The 16,190-nt window shown below is 52.9% G+C and overlaps 1 protein-coding gene across 1 annotated transcript in view; it reads left to right on the top strand.

Annotated features, from left to right (window-relative positions):
* The window catches only part of PPFIA1 (PTPRF interacting protein alpha 1), a 79,974-nt gene that overhangs the window by 50,722 nt on the left and 13,062 nt on the right, over positions 1–16,190 (top strand). The window contains exons 17-25 of the mRNA XM_068976947.1: positions 199–430; positions 2,472–2,501; positions 5,241–5,392; positions 6,058–6,230; positions 6,561–6,654; positions 13,390–13,471; positions 13,729–13,929; positions 15,417–15,479; positions 15,984–16,010. Of these exons, the coding sequence (XP_068833048.1) occupies positions 199–430; positions 2,472–2,501; positions 5,241–5,392; positions 6,058–6,230; positions 6,561–6,654; positions 13,390–13,471; positions 13,729–13,929; positions 15,417–15,479; positions 15,984–16,010 (1,054 nt within the window). The remainder of the gene's footprint in view (positions 1–198; positions 431–2,471; positions 2,502–5,240; positions 5,393–6,057; positions 6,231–6,560; positions 6,655–13,389; positions 13,472–13,728; positions 13,930–15,416; positions 15,480–15,983; positions 16,011–16,190) is intronic.

Raw genomic sequence — 16,190 nt, 5'->3', positions numbered from 1 at the left:
TTTGTAAGGCTCAGGGATAAGCTGTTCTAAGTTCGAGAATATTCAGAAGGGGGAAGGCCGAACCTTTTTGCTGAGATGTTAGCTGAGCGACTGTTCCTGGGATTTGCTAATCGTGACACAGTAGGCGAGCCCCAGATGTGTTGTCCAGACACGTTCCTCTGCTGACAAAGGCGGGTGACGGGTTTTCTTCTATTTTAGGTTGATCCAAGAGGAGAAGGAGAACACGGAGCAGCGGGCAGAGGAGATTGAGAGCAGGGTGGGCAGCGGAAGCTTAGACAACCTTGGTCGTTTTAGATCCATGAGCTCCATCCCCCCGTATCCCGCGTCCTCGCTGGCCGGCTCCTCCCCGCCCAGCAGCGGGCGCTCCACGCCCCGAAGGATGCCGCACAGCCCAGCGCGGGAAGTCGACCGGCTGGGCATCATGACACTGGTACGTGTCTGCCTCCTCCCTGCCGCGTCCCTCCCCCAGCAGCCTGGTTTTCTTTTTTTTTTGTTTTTTCTCTTTTTACCCTGAAGAAAATCAGGTACATTTTTGCTACGCTCAGAGGTCTAAAATTTTTAAAACTATCTAGTCTTTAATCATTCCGTAATTGCACAGCGACAAATTAATCTTGGTATTTGGACCACTGGCTTAGCACGTCATTAGCCAGAATCTGCCTTTGTAACGTTGGGCCTGGCCTGTGCTGGGCACAGCAGCTGCAGGGAACTTTCTGTTCTCAGGGAGCAGGCAGCTTCGTGAAAGTAACCATAGGCAGCTCTCATGGCGTGGGAAAGCCGTGCAGCACATTTTCCATTGGGGCTGCCTGGCTGCAGGGTGCAGGGCATGCGGTGGGAACAAAACCGAGGATCTGCACTGGTCTGCTTGCTGATGGACCCGGCCGCGCGCTCAGGCCAGCTCTGCGTGTGAAACCAAGTTACGAGCCCTGTGCCACAGGGCCCCAGGGGAGACGTCGGGCTGCCTCACTTTTCCGAGTCTAAAAACAGGATGACGACCTAGGGCTCTTGGTGGCAGAGTGTGCGTCTCTATTCCGGCTTTCTTGAGTGTTTAGCTTAGGCTTTCCGAGTGCACTGCTGTTTACCCCATGAAATCATGTTTATAACACTCTGCCTTGTAACTGCACTTGTATTATCACTCTTTTCTGTTACCACCCATTGCATTTTAGCTGCACTGTTAGCCAGCGTGCAATTAAATTAACCGTGAATCATTTTATCGGCCTGTGAAGTGGCAACTAGTCCATTTGGTGGTCTTTTGACACACTGTAGTTACAGCTTGCATCGCTGGCTAATTAGTTGATATTTAAAATTCTTTGACAATTTCGCTGTGGCTCATGCTTGGTTTCTTTCCGAGTGTTTGTAAAAGAGCAGTTCTGTGTGTTTTCCTCGCTGTTGGAGTTCTCTGGCAGTGTGTCTGCTCTCATCGTTGGTTTTGATTTCCTGTCTCACCCTGTTGTCTGCTGAGTCGTTGTCAGTCCAGACCCCAGCCTCCCACCCTCTTCGCCCCCGAGTCTGTAGTTACCCGCCCATCTCCCTCCCCATCCCCCCGGCTTGCTCTGCTCAGGCAGTGCCGTGGTTCGTTCACGTGTGTCCCCTTAGTGGGGTTTCCACTTTGTCTTCATGTCCCACTAGACAGTGTTTTTCCCCCGTAGCAGTAAGTTTGAACCAGTGTATCACTGTGCAGTTACAACCATAATGTAGATGCGTCTTACACTACGTAACCTGTGTGACTCATAAATGAGAGTATGCTCGCATAAAGACACGATCCTTTAAGCGTAGCATTAATGAACTTTTGCTCAATGTCCTTTCAGTGTTGGTGTTTGTATGTAAGACTGTAAATCTCATCAGCTTTTGCACGGTTAATGTGTCTACTAGACTCTTTTAAAAAGTATCTTCTATGGTTCATAAAATGTAAAGACTCCACCTGCTATTATGCTAGCTTTCATTCTTACATATTTTCACAGGGTACCTGCCTTAATAAATTTATTTTAAGAAGTTTTAAATCAAATTCTAGGTAAGGATTTTACGTTAATGTCCAATAGGTGGTTAGATTTGTTCAGTGTTAAAATAGGTATTATGGTAACTTCCTCATCAGTTAAATTACTATTTTAAAGTATAACATGTTTTTTATTAAAAGAAACTAAGTTATAGAGAAGTTTGGCTGAGAATAGACAACTGTTAAGCCCCTTTGTGGTACAGAATGCTGTGCTTTAATGAATCATGATGTTGTAATAGAATTGTATCTTCCTGAGTAATAATTTATAGTGTTTCTCTAGTAAACCTTGAAAAGCTTGTTTAACTTCCGTGTGTCAAAAAAATGCTCTGTTTCCAGTCACACGCTCTCTAAATCTTAATGTTACTTACATGTTTGCCGTCATTTTTGCTTTACTCTATCTGCCTATATTGATTCTTAAATTTTCAGCTTCAGAGTTGCAGTAAATCTGGTTTCTCTTCATTTCTTTGCATGCATCTGTCAGCCTAGTGATTTAAGGAAGCATCGTCGAAAGGTAAACCATTTAGTAATTTAGCAGGCCTTCGTTTCTCTGTGGAGCGTTAAAGAGTCCTTATCGTTTGACGTGCATGAACACTGTGGTTATGTCCTGGTGAATGATTGACGTTTTAATGGGAGTGATGAGACTCACCCTCCCCCACCGCTGCAGCTGTGCTGGTGGTTCTGTTGGGAATAGGCCCTTCGCTGGGGCAGTTGCAGCAGTCTGCCTTTCTCCCACTTGGTTGCCTTCTGATCATCTCGTGCTTGTTTATAATAGACATAGTATTATTTATTATTTTTAAATTTTTATTTACTTATTGTTTTTGGCCATGCCGCACAGCTTATGAGATCTTAGTTCCCCAAACAGGGATCAGACTGGTGTCGTGGCAGTGAAGGTGCCCAGTCTTAACCTCTGGACCACCATGGAATTTCCACTTAGTGTTTTTAAAAGAAATGACTGACTCAGAGCCATAGATGTTAGATTTGGGGGAAGCGAATTTAATCATGGTGGGTAGCAGTGTGCAGGAGACTCGGCGCCAGGCACCGTGTCGATTGCTTTCCGAGTCTGTCATCTAATCCCGCAGACACCCAGGCGAGGTCCAGGCTGCTGCTATCCCCATTCCGCAGACATGGACACTGAGGCAGAGAGGCCAGGCACCCTGCCCAGGCTCGCACACCCAGCAGTGCAGTGCGGACTGGTCTGATGAGAGCCTGGACACTGAACCGTGGTGCTGTCCACCTGCTTTCCTCCATGATGCCCTCATGTCCATCACGGCATCCCTGATGGAGGGAGCATCGCAGGGGAGCTCAGGGCCTCTCCCCTCAGGTCACTTGGATGAGCCCCAGTTGTTGGGAGTCCAGTGCCCCGAGGGCTGGCCTTCCTTGTCCCTCTCCCGCTCGCAGCCCGCTGACGGAGCACTCCTGGGCCTTCCCACAGGACTCGGGCGGCCGTGCTCCAGTTCAGGCAGCTCAGTGCCCGGGAGCCCTTCTGCTGAGCACAGCAGAGCAGCGCCGTCCCCCTGGGGTTGGTGACCTGGGTGTGCCGCTCGCCCACTCTGTGGCCTGCTTTGCCCTCCTGTTAGTGAGGCCACGTGGGCACCAGTGGGGCGGCTCCCATCCTGGGGGAGGGCGGCCAGGCTGGGACCCAGGGGCCTTCCTCAGTAGGAGGCCGGGGGAAGCGCTGGCCGTGGGCCCGACTCTGAGGCAGATGTCTGTCCGCATCGAGTCCATGGTCAGCCCAGGCGTGTCACCTCGCTGCTCTGTTCTCTGTTGTTTTCTGGCTTTTATAAATGCTTATTTTAACTTGAATTTGAGATTGATCCCTGTTCAGTTCCTCATGGATAATGTCTAGCCTTTGTGGCCTTCTGTCGTCTGAGGGCTGTCGTTAGAGATCAGAGGAGGGTGCCCAGCGTATCCAGCTGCTGTTAAACGAGTTCAGCAGGATTTCACACTAAGTCAGTCTGTTGTCACCAAGCTCCTGTGGGGCTGCACTGGGTCAGTATTCTTTACAGAACCCCACTAAAAAGGCACAGGTTAGTTGCTTACAACAGCGCACTCGTTGTCTTTAATGCTTGCCATGCATGTCTCCTAAAACCTCCCCTGGCTTAGCCACACACCCAGGTGCGTCGATGAGACCTGTCTGGAGCCTGTGGGTCCATCTGTCCCCCACAATGTTGCCACCACCGTCTTTCCTGTCCCCACACCCGGGACCAGCGGAGAAGCTGGGAGTCCAGGAAAGAGTGTCTTTTTTTTTTTTAATTAGTTTATTTTTTAATTGAAGGATAATTGCTTTACAGCATTTTATTCTTTTCTGTCAAACCTCAATATGAATCAGCCAGCCATAAGGTACACATATATCCCCGCCCTTTTGAACCTGCCTCCCATCTCCCTCCCCATCCCACCCCTCTAGGTTGATACAAGATCATCTCTTAGTGAGACCTAGGGGTGCTTTCGGAGAAGGCAATGGCACCCTACTCCAGTACTCTTGCCTGGAAAATCCCATGGGCGGAGGAGCCTGGTGGGCTGCAGTCCATGGGGTTGCTAAGAGTCGGACACGACTGAAGCGATTTAGCAGCAGCAGCAGCAGGGGTGCTTTATGTAAACCACAGTGAGCGAATTACACTTGAACTGCATGTGAGCACTCGAGTGGGTAGCCCCCAGTCTGTATGTCACCGAGGAACACAAGCCGGCACATGGTGTTCGCTTGGAGGTTAGACACCTTTTCTTTGTTTCACTCGTTGTCGTGGGTAACCTGCAGCATCACTCAAGATGATCTTGGGGGGTGGTCCAAGCTGTTTCCTTTTCTCCTTCAAACAGAAAGGTCGGGATGGCTTTGTTGAGAGGCATCTTACTCCTGCCAGTGGTCCTTCTGAGCTGCACCTGGCGATGCGCACGGTCCTCTTCATCAGGGCGGTCATGCCGGGCAGGCAGTCCATGCCGTGCAGGGCTCATGGCACCGCGTGGCTCTGCTGTCCTGCCCGCGGGGCCGCCCGCTCGCTGGATTCCAGGGAGGCTCCCATCCGGGGCCTCTGCTCTCAGTTGCGGGCTCCTGCTGCCCCACGGCCCCACTTCCCTTGAACAACACGGTCCTTTAAGATGGTATTAAGCTAGAACAAGGCTTTTTTTTTGTACTTGGCAGAAAGCATATGTAATAGATTTTCAAATGAGTTTCTGGTTATAATGTGAAAGCCTGTGTGATTGCCTTTTTCGACACAGTCCATTGTTACCCAGTTTTACACTTACCTCACTCCCTCAGCTGCCAGCTTCCCGGGAGGAGGTACGAGATGACAAGACCACCATCAAATGTGAAACCTCGCCCCCCGCCTCGCCGCGGTCCCTTCGGCTGGACCGGCTGCACCCGGGGGCGCTGCACGCAGCCAGCCACGAGGACATCAGGGACGCCCGCAAGTAAGCGGCCTACACGTGCGTCGGCAGCTCAGGAGCCCCGCGCCGCTCATCCTAAAAGGGCTGGAAGGCTGGTTTTAAAGGCACCCCACTGGGTTCAGTGCCTGTTTGTAGTGAACTTCAGGTGCCGGGGGAGAGGAGCTCAGTGGCTTCAGTGATTTTAGAAAACCTCCGTCTCTACGAATTGACTCCTGGGGGAGCTTTCTTCCTGCTCTTGCCAGATGTCTGCCCGGCCCGGGGTGCATTCCTGGCGGTGACGGCTCCATGCCTCTCGGATGCGGTCTTTCCCTCCCTTTCCCTCAAGGGTCTCCTCTTAGGAGCCTGTCACCCTGCAGGAGGCAGGGGTCATTCACCTTCTCCAGGAGCCTTGTCACCCGCCGAGCAGTGACCCTGAGGGAGGGTCAGGGCGCCCTCTGCCCCAGCGGGTCTCGAGTCGAGGCTTCCTCGGGGGAGAACTCAAGTCAGGCAGTCTCAGCTTCCTGGGGCGGTTGTCTGTGGCCGGGAGCCTGCGTTGCTCATGTGGAGTGTCGTTGGTGAAGCAGATTCCACTGTCTGCTGCGAGGTTGGGGCGCAGGTGTGGCTGGGAGGCCAGTTCCATCAGTAGCTTGTGTGGAGGGGTGTGTGTGTGCACGAGGGCGCCGGTTAATGGGCGTTCTCTCTCCCCGAAGCTCGACAGGCTCTCAGGATGGCCCCGTGAGCAACCCAAGCAGCAGCAACAGCAGCCAGGACTCGCTGCACAAAGCCCCAAAGAAGAAGGGCATCAAGTCCTCCATCGGCCGCTTGTTTGGCAAGAAAGAGAAGGGCCGGCCCGGACACCCCGGCAAGGAGGCTTTGGGGCCCGGTGGGTGCTTCAACGGAGAGGGGAGGGCTGCAGCGCGTCCCTTCCGCGAGGCCCCCGACCCCGTCCCCATGAGGCTTCTGTCACGCATGCTGGGCGTCCTCCTGGGAGCAGGAGCGGAGGAGTTGTCTGTCTTCGTGGTGGGTCTGGCCGCCCCCTGTCATTCAGGGTCTCCCGGCGGCGGAGCCTGCTGTCCTGGAGCTCTTTCTCCTGTGGTGTCATCCGGTCAGAAAGTCCAGAGCTCCCTTTGCTCTCCTCCAGCTGGTCACAGAAACACCTGCCTTGGCCGTGCTGATTTCCTCTTAATGTCTCGACCATTCTGCTTCTTTGTAGCTGGTATTTCAGAGACAGAAAACTCATCTCAGGATGCCCTCGGACTCAGCAAATTGGGAGGACAAGCTGAAAAAAATCGGAAGCTTCAGAAAAAGTAAGCTTTTCGTTTCTTGTCGACCTCACTGAGCAGTTTCCAGTTGTTCCTCATTTTGAACTGTTTACTGATGAACGTGGCCTCCTGCTCTGGGTGTGTATTACCTTCTGAACGCTGAACCCAAAGCCTTCCTGAAACTGCACTTTCTGGAGGACCTAGAGCATCTGGGATTCGGGAAGGACTCGCATGCGGGCTTCAGGAGGTTGTCTCACGGGGACGGGTCGTGGGTCCCGCCTGAATCCTGGCTCCTCACAAGTGTGCTCTGGGCCGTGGGGAAGCTCAGCTTCCGTGCGCCTCAGTGTTCCCGTCTGTGAGATGGGAGTCCTCGTAGTGCCTCCCTCAAGGGCCTTTACGAGCATCTGCTGTGCAGATACATCTGCATAGAGGTGATGAGGCGCCTCAAACAGTGCCGGCCCCTGGCGCGTGGGGTGCCCATGGCTGGGAGTGAGGGCAGCCCAGCGGGGACTCATTGCCAGCTCCCAGGGGTGCCCATGGCTGGGGGCGAGGGCGGCCCGGCGGGGACTCGTCGCCGGCTCTCAGGGGTGCCCGTGGCTGGGGGCGAGGGTGGCCCGGCAGGGACTCGTCGCCATCTCTCACGGGTGCCCGTGGCTGGGGTCGAGGGCGGCCCGGCGGGGACTCCTCGCCATCTCTCAGGGGTGCCCATGGCTGTGAGCAGGGGACTCGTCGCCGGCTCTCAGGGCTGCCCCTCAACGCCAGCAGGCTGACAGGAAGCCGTTGCTGTACTGCCCCTTTTTCTCCCCTCTGCTAGGTTCTGTATCTTTATCCTAAATAGACTGTTTTGTGGTCTTACTGAGTTTGGATTCTGAGCTGTCATGATTCTGAAGGAGGCAGCGGGGGAGAGCTTCCTGCAAAGGAGCCGTGCGTGGCGGTGTCCCCGCGTCGGGCAGGGGCATCGCGTGAGCTCGAGTCTCAAGGTGCAGACCGTGTTCTGGTCCAGCACAGGTTGTGTGTTGGGCGACACCTCCCTGACCAGAGCTCAGGAGGCGACAGAGCCTGTCCCAGTGAGCTGACGGGTGAGCGAGAGGCCTGACCGCCTTGTAGCCTCGGGTGCGAGTGAACCTGTGTGTCGGGAGGTGATGGGAAGTCCTGGGCCTCGAGATGGGGACGCTGCTTGGGCTCTGGTCATCTGAGAGCGGGGAGGGCCGTCTGGCCGCCATCGGGCACCTTGAGAAGCAGCCTCGGCCTGGAGCCCGGGCCAGCCTGGAGCCCCGGGACCCCTCCACTAGAGGCCAGTTTGCCGTTAGCCCTGGGGTCACCTGTTAGTTTTCTTTTGTGAAATGTGCCTCCTGTTAGCTCTCTTCTCGGAAACCCCAGTGTCCTTGCCTGAAGTAGCGTCGGTGCAGTTCTGAGTGCAGCGTCTCTCTGGTTGCTCACGACACCGTAGGAGGGGTGCTCAGTCTTTGGTTTCTGTACGTGGGAATTTGAGGAAGCCACTTAACAGCAAAGTCTGACATGAATGTTGCTGCGTCTAAACTGCATAAAAATGTTTTAAAATAACTTGGGGTCATTGCCACTTGGTTTTTTGAAACTTAATATGCGAACTAGGCCTTTTGTCTCCTGGGACCACATGACAAAAGTTGTCCTCTGGAATTTGCTGGTATGCTTTTCTTCGCATCCTCGCATTTAACCATCACAAGGACACTGAGTTTGCGGCCCTCTGGTCCTCCCACCTCGCTGCTCCCCAGCATTTGTATTTCAGATGCAATCCAGAGTCGTGTCACTTGGCCAGAACGTGTCACTGTTTCATGCGCTTAGCTTATCGTTCTCAGGAGGTATGCTCAAGCCCTCGACACTATGAGTAGAGAGCTCTGCTGGGTTATTTTCCCCAGCATGTGATTCAGTTACGCGTGGGGTAGGAGTGTGTCTCTGTGTGTGTGTCTGTGTGTGCGTTGTGTGTTGTCTGGTAGGCAGGTTTCCATGGAGCTGGGTGTCGTGGTGTGTGTGTGTGTGTGCACGCGTGTGTTGTCTGGTAGGCAGGTTCCCTGGAGCTGGGTGTTATGGTGAACATCTAAGTCTGTGTGTGTGTGTGTGTGTGTGTGTGTGTGTGTGTCTGTGTGCACACGCGTGTTGTCTGGTAGGCAGGTTTCCCTGGAGCTGGGTGTTACGGTGAACATCTAACTCTGTGTATGTGTGTGTGTGTATGTATGTGTGTGTGCATGTGCGCACATGTGTTGTCTGGTAGGCAGGTTTCCCTGGAGCTGGGTGTTATGGTGAACATCTAAGTCTGTGTGTGTGTGTGTGTGTGTGTGTGTGTGTGTGTGTGTGTGTACGTGTGTTGTCTGGTAGGCAGGTTTCCGTGGAGCTGGGTGTCACGGTGAACATCTAACTGTGTGTGTGTGTGCGCGCGCACGCACATGTGTTGTCTGGTAGGCAGGTTTCCCTGGAGCTGGGTGTTACGGTGAACATCTAACTCTGTGTGTGTGTGTGTGTGCGTGTGCATGTGTGTGCAAGTGGGTTGTCCTTTGCTCTGTTGTCATGCGTGGCATGGATGTTTTAGGATATTCTGGCGGCTTCATAGAGAAAAATTCGAAGTACAAAGACTCTTCTGGCCACAGTGAGTAATCTCAGTTCCATCAGTCAACCAGAGACAACACTGACTTCAGGGAAAATGCCTTATCTATAAATGGGGAAAAGTATTTCGGTTTTCCAGAAAAAATATCATTTGAATATAGTTTAACATTTATAGCATTATAGATGTGAGAATCAGTTTGTTTCTCAAAACTATTTTGTTTCTGTTGAGCCCCGTTTGTCTGACAGGTATTCTTTTACTTGCTGAATTTACGCAGCCAGTGCATCCACTTTCAGAGGGTTTTTGAGGGTCGGTGCGTCTCACATTTTCACGTTCTGTGGAAACTCCCAGAGAGCACGGCGGGCGCAGCAGGCGCAGGACGTGCTCCGAGGAGTGGAGGCTACGGCTGCCGGGACCATGCACGACCCTGTGGGTCACCACAGCGTCCTGGGCGTGCGGGGACTCCCCCTCAGGCATCACGTACCTCCTGCTCTGAATGCTGTCTTTCCTCTTCCCCCTGGTGGACGCTGTCGTGCGCCAGCTCGCAGGGGAAGCCGAGTCAGCAGGTTTGGTGAGCTGTGTGTGTCCCGAAACCTCTCCATGGCGCTCGCCCCAGCTCCAGGCTCTGAGCTGCGCAGCACCGCAGGAGTAGGGCCTGTAGCGGTGTTGGCGAAGGGGAGCCCGGTGATCCCTCGGAAGAGGCGCTGGGCTGGGCGCATGGTCAGGCTCAGGAAACAAGGCCACACCTGTGGTCCAGGTGGTGCCACATGTGCAGCGTTTGATGAGCAGAAGCTCAGACAGCTGTCTTGTTAGGAAAGACAGGTTAACCGTGGTGCTCATGTCCTGCTTTAAAGTGCCCGTTGTCATCTGCAGATGGCGTGGCTTTCTCTCGGGCGTGTCTGTTCCCCGGAGAATTCGCCGTATGTCCACATGTCTCTCCTGTGACTCTAACTTTAAGGCGAGGACGCGTGGCACGGCAGTGTACTCTCAGCTCAGCTCAGTCCAGTCTCTCAGTCGTGTCCGACTCTTTGCAACCCCATGAATCGAAGCACGCCAGGCCCCCCTGTCCATCACCATCTCCCGGAGTTCACTCAGACTCGGGTCCATCGAGTCAGTGATGCCATCCAACCATCTCATCCTCTGTCGTCCCCTTCTCCTCCTGCCCCCAATCCCTCCCAGCATCAGAGTCTTTTCCAGTGAGTCAACTCTTCTCATGAGGTGGCCAAAGTACTGGAGCTTCAGCTTTAGCATCATTCCTTCCAAAGAAATCCCAGGGTTGATCTCCTTCAGAATGGACTGGTTGGATCTCCTTGCAGTCCAAGGGACTCTCAAGAGTCTTCTCCAACACCACAGTTCAAAAGCATCAATTCTTCGGCGCTCAGCCTTCTTCACAGTCCAACTCTCACATCCATACATGACCACAGGAAAAACCATAGCCTTGACTAGACGGACCTTAGTCGGCAAAGTAATGTCTCTGCTTTTGAATATGCTATCTAGGTTGGTCATAACTTTTCTTCCAAGGAGTAAGCGTCATTTAATTTCATTGCTGCAGTCACCATCTAATGTGATTTTGGAGCCCAAGAAAATAAAGTCTGACACTATTTCCACTGTTTCCCCATCTATTTCCCATGAAGTGATGGGACCGGATGCCATGATCTTTGTTTTCTGAATGTTGAGCTTTAAGCCAACGTTTTCACTCTCCTCTTTCACTTTCATCAAGAGGCTTTTTAGCTCCTCTTGACTTTCTGCCATAAGGGTGGTGTCATCTGCATATCTGAGGTTGTTAATATTTCTCCCGGCAGTCTTGATTCCAGCTTGTGTTTCTTCCAGTCCAGCGTTTCTCATGATGTACTCTGCATATAAGTTACATAAGCAGGGTGACAATATACAGTCTTGACATACTCCTTTTACTATTTGGAACCAGTCTGTTGTTCCATGTCCAGTTCTAACTGTTGCTTCCTGACCTGCATACAGATTTCTCAAGAGGCAGGTCAGGTGGTCTGGTATTCCCATCTGTTTCAGAATTTTCCACAGTTTATTGTGATCCACACAGTCAGAGGCTTTGGCATAGTCAATAAAGCAGAAATAGATGTTTTTCTGGAATTCTCTTGCTTTTTCCAAGATCCAGCGGATGTTGGCAATTTGATCTCTGGTTCCTCTGCCTTTTCTAAAACCAGCTTGAACATCAGGGAGTTCACAGTTCATGTATTGCTGAAGCCTGGCTTGGAGAATTTTGAGCATTACTTTATTAGGATGTGAGATGAGTGCAATTGTGCGGTAGTTTGAGCATTCTCTGGCGTTGCCTTTCTTTCGAATTAGTGAAAACTGACCTTTTCCAGTCCTGTGGCCACTGCTGAGTTTTCCCAATTTGCTGGCATATTGAGTGCAGCACTCTCATAGCATCATCTTTCAGAATTTGAAACAGCTCAACTGGAATTCCATCACCTCCACTAGCTTTGTTCGTAGTGATGCTTTCTAAGGCCCACTTGACTTCACATTCCAAGATGTCTGGCTCTAGATTAGTGATCACATCATCATGATTATCTGGGTCGTGAAGATCTTTTTTGTACAGTTCTTCCGTGTATTCTTGCCACCTCTTCTTAATATCTTCTGCTTCTGTTAGGTCCATACCATTTCTGTCGTTTATCGAGCCCATCTTTGCATGAAATGTTCCCTTGGTATCTCTTATTTTCTTAAAGTGTACTGCTAGAGAATGCGTTTTAATGAATTGCACTTGGGGTCTCAAATTTGATCCTTGAGGGGGCAGAGGAGGTCCTAGCTCAGTAGCCCCACCGTGTGGCCCGAGCAAGGTCGTCGCAGCGTTCTGCAGAGCAGGCAGCCTCCCAGGCTCGTCTCCCAAGCTGTCTCTGTAAAGCGAGGTTTCAGCTGAGAGTGAGCCGGTGGCAGCAGAGTGATGCAATATCTTATAGCCGAGGAAGGATACGAACCCCAGCAGACGCCAGGCGAGTCTTCCGTTTGCTTCTGGATGGTGGTTGTGGTTGGGACACGAGCTCCTGGCACATGGTACATGCCTCGTTCCTCTGGGATTCGGGAATTTAGAAGTTTGCCTTTTTTGAAAACTCTCCTTGAGCTATTAAGGGGCTTTCCTGGTAGCTCAGACGGTAAAGCGTCTGCCTGCAATGCGGGAAACCTTGGTTTGGTCCCTGGGTCAATGGAGAAGGAAATGGTAACCCACTCCAGTACTCTTGCCTGGAAAATTCCATGGACAGAGGAGCCTGCTAGGCTACAGTCCATGGCGTCCCAAAAAGTCGGACACGACTGAGTGAATTCACTTTCACTTTCACTTTTTGAGTTATTAAGATACATGTTGTGTTTTCTGGTATAATTATTCCTAGAAAATAGAATATTTACTCTTCTAGGAAACCTAAAGTTGACTTAAAGGAGCAGTTACTTGAAATTGTATGTGAAACATTTCGAGCTTTAACCATACATAAATTTCATAGTCTTAAGTGAAGTGTGATGTTATTGGAGTATATTGAAAAGCCACTGTGTGGCTTTAGGGGATTCTCTAGCAGTCCAGTAGCTAGGACTCTGCACTTCCGCTGCAGGGGGCCTGGGGTTTGATCCCTGGTTGGAGAGCTAGGGTCCCACAAGCCAAGCATAGCCAAAAAAGAATAACCAGTGCTTAATTTAGCACAGAGCTAATTAGCTGAACAGCAGTATAGGATAGAAACAGCCCCCATCCAGCCCTTTCCTTGCTTGCTGTGTTAGAGTGTCCTGTGTTGAAAGTCTGCGTTGCTCTTTGTGTGTCTGTTGAAAATGCTATGTGTCCCTGAAGCTCTCTCAGAAACAGGCTCCTCTGCTCGGACCCCGGTGTGGTTGCCTCTTCTGCATATCTGCCCTCACTGTTCAGAGGGAAGAGTGGATGTGTTTTTCCTTGACTACCCTACCTTGGTTGTGCAGACTCCTGAATTCTTTAAGCTTGGCAATAACTCTTTCATCCTGGAAGGAGGGGATTCTGTAGGGAATTGCAGGGACTCCTTCAGCATCTGATGACTTGGGTATTCTTTGTAATCTGTCCAAACTGCCAGTAATTAGATGGTTTAGAAGGTTAAAGGAACATGGTGACATACGTACTATTTCACTTTTGAAAAGTGTATAAAGAGAATAAATACTTAGGCTAACCTGTTTTATATCTGTGTGTAGCGGTGATTCTTGAATTTTGAATGTCTCATTACTTGCAGGCACGAGTTGCTTGAGGAAGCACGGAGACAAGGCTTGCCTTTCGCACAGTGGGACGGGCCCACTGTTGTGGTCTGGCTGGAGGTGTGTGAGCACCCCCTGCCCCCGCCGGCACCCCGTCCTGGGCCGTCCCTCCCTCCGTAGCCACACATAACCTCCCGCCCCGTGGCCCCCGCCCCCTCCTACCCCATGTCCCCCACCCCTGACTCCCTCCTGGGCCGTGTGTGTCCGTCCCTCCCTCCGCAGCCACGTATAACCTCCCGCCCCCTCCTGGGCCGTGTGTGTCCATCCCTCCCTCCGCAGCCGCACATAACCTCCCGCCCTGTGTCCCGCATCCCCAGCTCTGGGTCGGGATGCCGGCCTGGTACGTGGCTGCTTGCCGAGCCAATGTGAAGAGCGGCGCCATCATGTCTGCCCTGTCGGACACGGAGATCCAGCGGGAGATCGGCATCAGCAACCCGCTGCACCGGCTGAAGCTGCGGCTGGCCATCCAGGAGATCATGTCGCTGACCAGCCCCTCCGCCCCGCCCACGTCCAGAACGGTATGCCCGCTCCTCCCGTGTCGCTCCCGGGGTTCTCTCTACAGACGTCCACGGTTCCAGCTTAAAGTTCTATCATTCAGAACCACGACAGCTTTTCATTTGCGGCAGTCGTGTTGTTAAAAGATGGATTATTGAATACTTCAGACGGATTGTTTTTGTAGCAGCTGGGCTGCAGTGGCTTTGTAATAGAGAAATGGGAGTTTTTGAAAACATAAAAAGGGGAGTTTTTGAAGATGTGAAAATTGTAAAAAAGGTAGTTTTTGAAAATGTATTTTTAAAAATGTAAATATAAATGTCAAGAAAGTGAAAGAGAAAAGCCTGAGCCTGCAGGCTGCCTTGTTAACCCCTCATCTGACTTGTCCGGCCTGTCCGGGAGCTTCAGGCCCTGGGCTCTCAGGGTTTTGAGAGTCCGTAAATCTGCCGGTTCACACCAAGTTGCATCATGCTCATCCACGTTTCCTCCACGTGGGAAGACCTTGAAAATCCTGTAAGAGGGCCCTCCTGGTTGGAAAAGTTAAAACGAATCTGGTGGAAACAAGGATTGTTGCCAGGAGATCAGGGCTGGCCAGCTCCTTGTTTCTCGAGTGCAGACTCAGGACGCAGCTCAGTCCCCACACTCGGTGTGTCCACCCTGGAGAAGAGCCCTGGCGAGGAGACGCGGCCTCCCAGATGTACCTGCCCTGAGGAGCAGGGGGAGCCTGACTCAGGCTCACGGTTATTTTCCACGGAAAGCGTGAAGGCTTTCTCGTCCATCTGTCTTCCTTGTTTCTGAGTGTGAGCGTGATGGTGATGAGCTCACCCTGCACAGATGCGCGTGTGCTCTGCATATCTGCTCTATGCTCTGTGCCCCAGAGGGTTCACCAGAGGCAGCTTCTTAGAAACGAAGGTGCTGAGGGTCCCCGGAGGTTCTATAAAGTATCCCAGAAAAGGGAACCTCTTAGGAGTTGAGTTTAATGGGTGATGGCCTCACTGTAAGGAGCCTGCCCCCCATGGGGTGGGGTACAGGAGCCCGTCCGGGGGCTCGGCTGTCTCGGCCAGTGATGCCATGGGGTGCCGTTGCTGGGCCCCCCGCAGCTTCTTCTGACAGAGAGAGATCCAGTCCCTGGCGGGCGCCTGCTCAGGGTCATCCCCCCAGAACCCAAGCTGGCTGCTGAGCTTTGTCTGGGTGAGGCCCTTTTAAACACGTCGTGTGAGTAGCTTCTTGAGAATCCCTCGCTGCTCAGACGGGCACAGTGTGCTCTGCTCTCTCGCAGTCCCACCTGGCTCAGGCGGTCAGCACGCAGGCGAAGCGCTGGGGCCCCTCTCCTTGTGGCTGGGATGCAGTGTTGGGGGGTCCTTCCAGGCGCCGGGCCTGGCGTGTTCTCTGGGGGCCGCCGCAGGCGGTGGGGCCGGGCTCCGCGCCTCCCGCCCCGGCTCACGGGTCTGCCACCTCTCCTCCCTGTCACTGCTGCCGTTGCCTGGATGTGGCTGGCCACGGGCCCCCCTAGACCACAGGAAATGTCTGGCTAACGCACGAGGAGATGGAGACGCTCACGGCCACGCCACACACGGTCAGTCCCGGCCCCGCGCTCGTCTCCCTCCCCGCGCGGCCCGCGTCAGGGTGGCGCCGTTCTCGGCCCTTTTGTGGAAAGCAGAAATGCCGCTCCACGTTCAGTTGCTGCGGATAAGTATCTCTGCTAGGTGTCAGTTACACGTATGGACGAGCCGTAGTTTGTCTTCTGCTGTTTGTGTCCCGGGGCGTTTCAGTCGGGAGCCTTGCTCCCTGTAGGACGGGCCGGCTGCCGGCCTCCTTTCCGGGAGGCCAGGTTGGGCCCTGGGGGCTGGGCTCTCTCCTGCTGGGGCGCTTGGTGCGGGCGGGGGCGTCGGGGGGGTGGGGCGCTGCTCTTTGCACGAGACGTGGGGTGGCGGCCTTTGCATGACTTGCCTGCTGCTCTGCCTCTGTGACGCTTGTCTCCCCCAGTGCGGCTGCCCCCCCGCAGTGTGAACGCGCTCGTGTCCCCGCTCACCGGTACTAATGGTTCTGCTCTTTTGCATCCCTAACCACGTAACATCAGGAGGATGAGGAGGGAAGCTGGGCTCAGGTTGGAGACTTTCTGTAACGTATTCTTCACTATATGTACAGCAACAAAAAGAGCTGGAGGATGAGAGCTTGTAATTTACTTTTCGTGACGTTTCCAGCATCTTGATTTAGTCAGAATACTGTTAATGGTTTGAAAGCATTAGCCAAAGCAAAGCGCAGGATTAAAGAGTACGTCTCATGG

The sequence above is a fragment of the Capricornis sumatraensis genome, chromosome 8 (genome assembly GCF_032405125.1).
Source record: "Capricornis sumatraensis isolate serow.1 chromosome 8, serow.2, whole genome shotgun sequence".
NCBI lineage: Eukaryota > Metazoa > Chordata > Mammalia > Artiodactyla > Bovidae > Capricornis > Capricornis sumatraensis.
The sequence above is the reverse complement of the archived record's forward strand: the minus strand, read 5'-3'. Positions and strand labels throughout refer to the sequence as shown.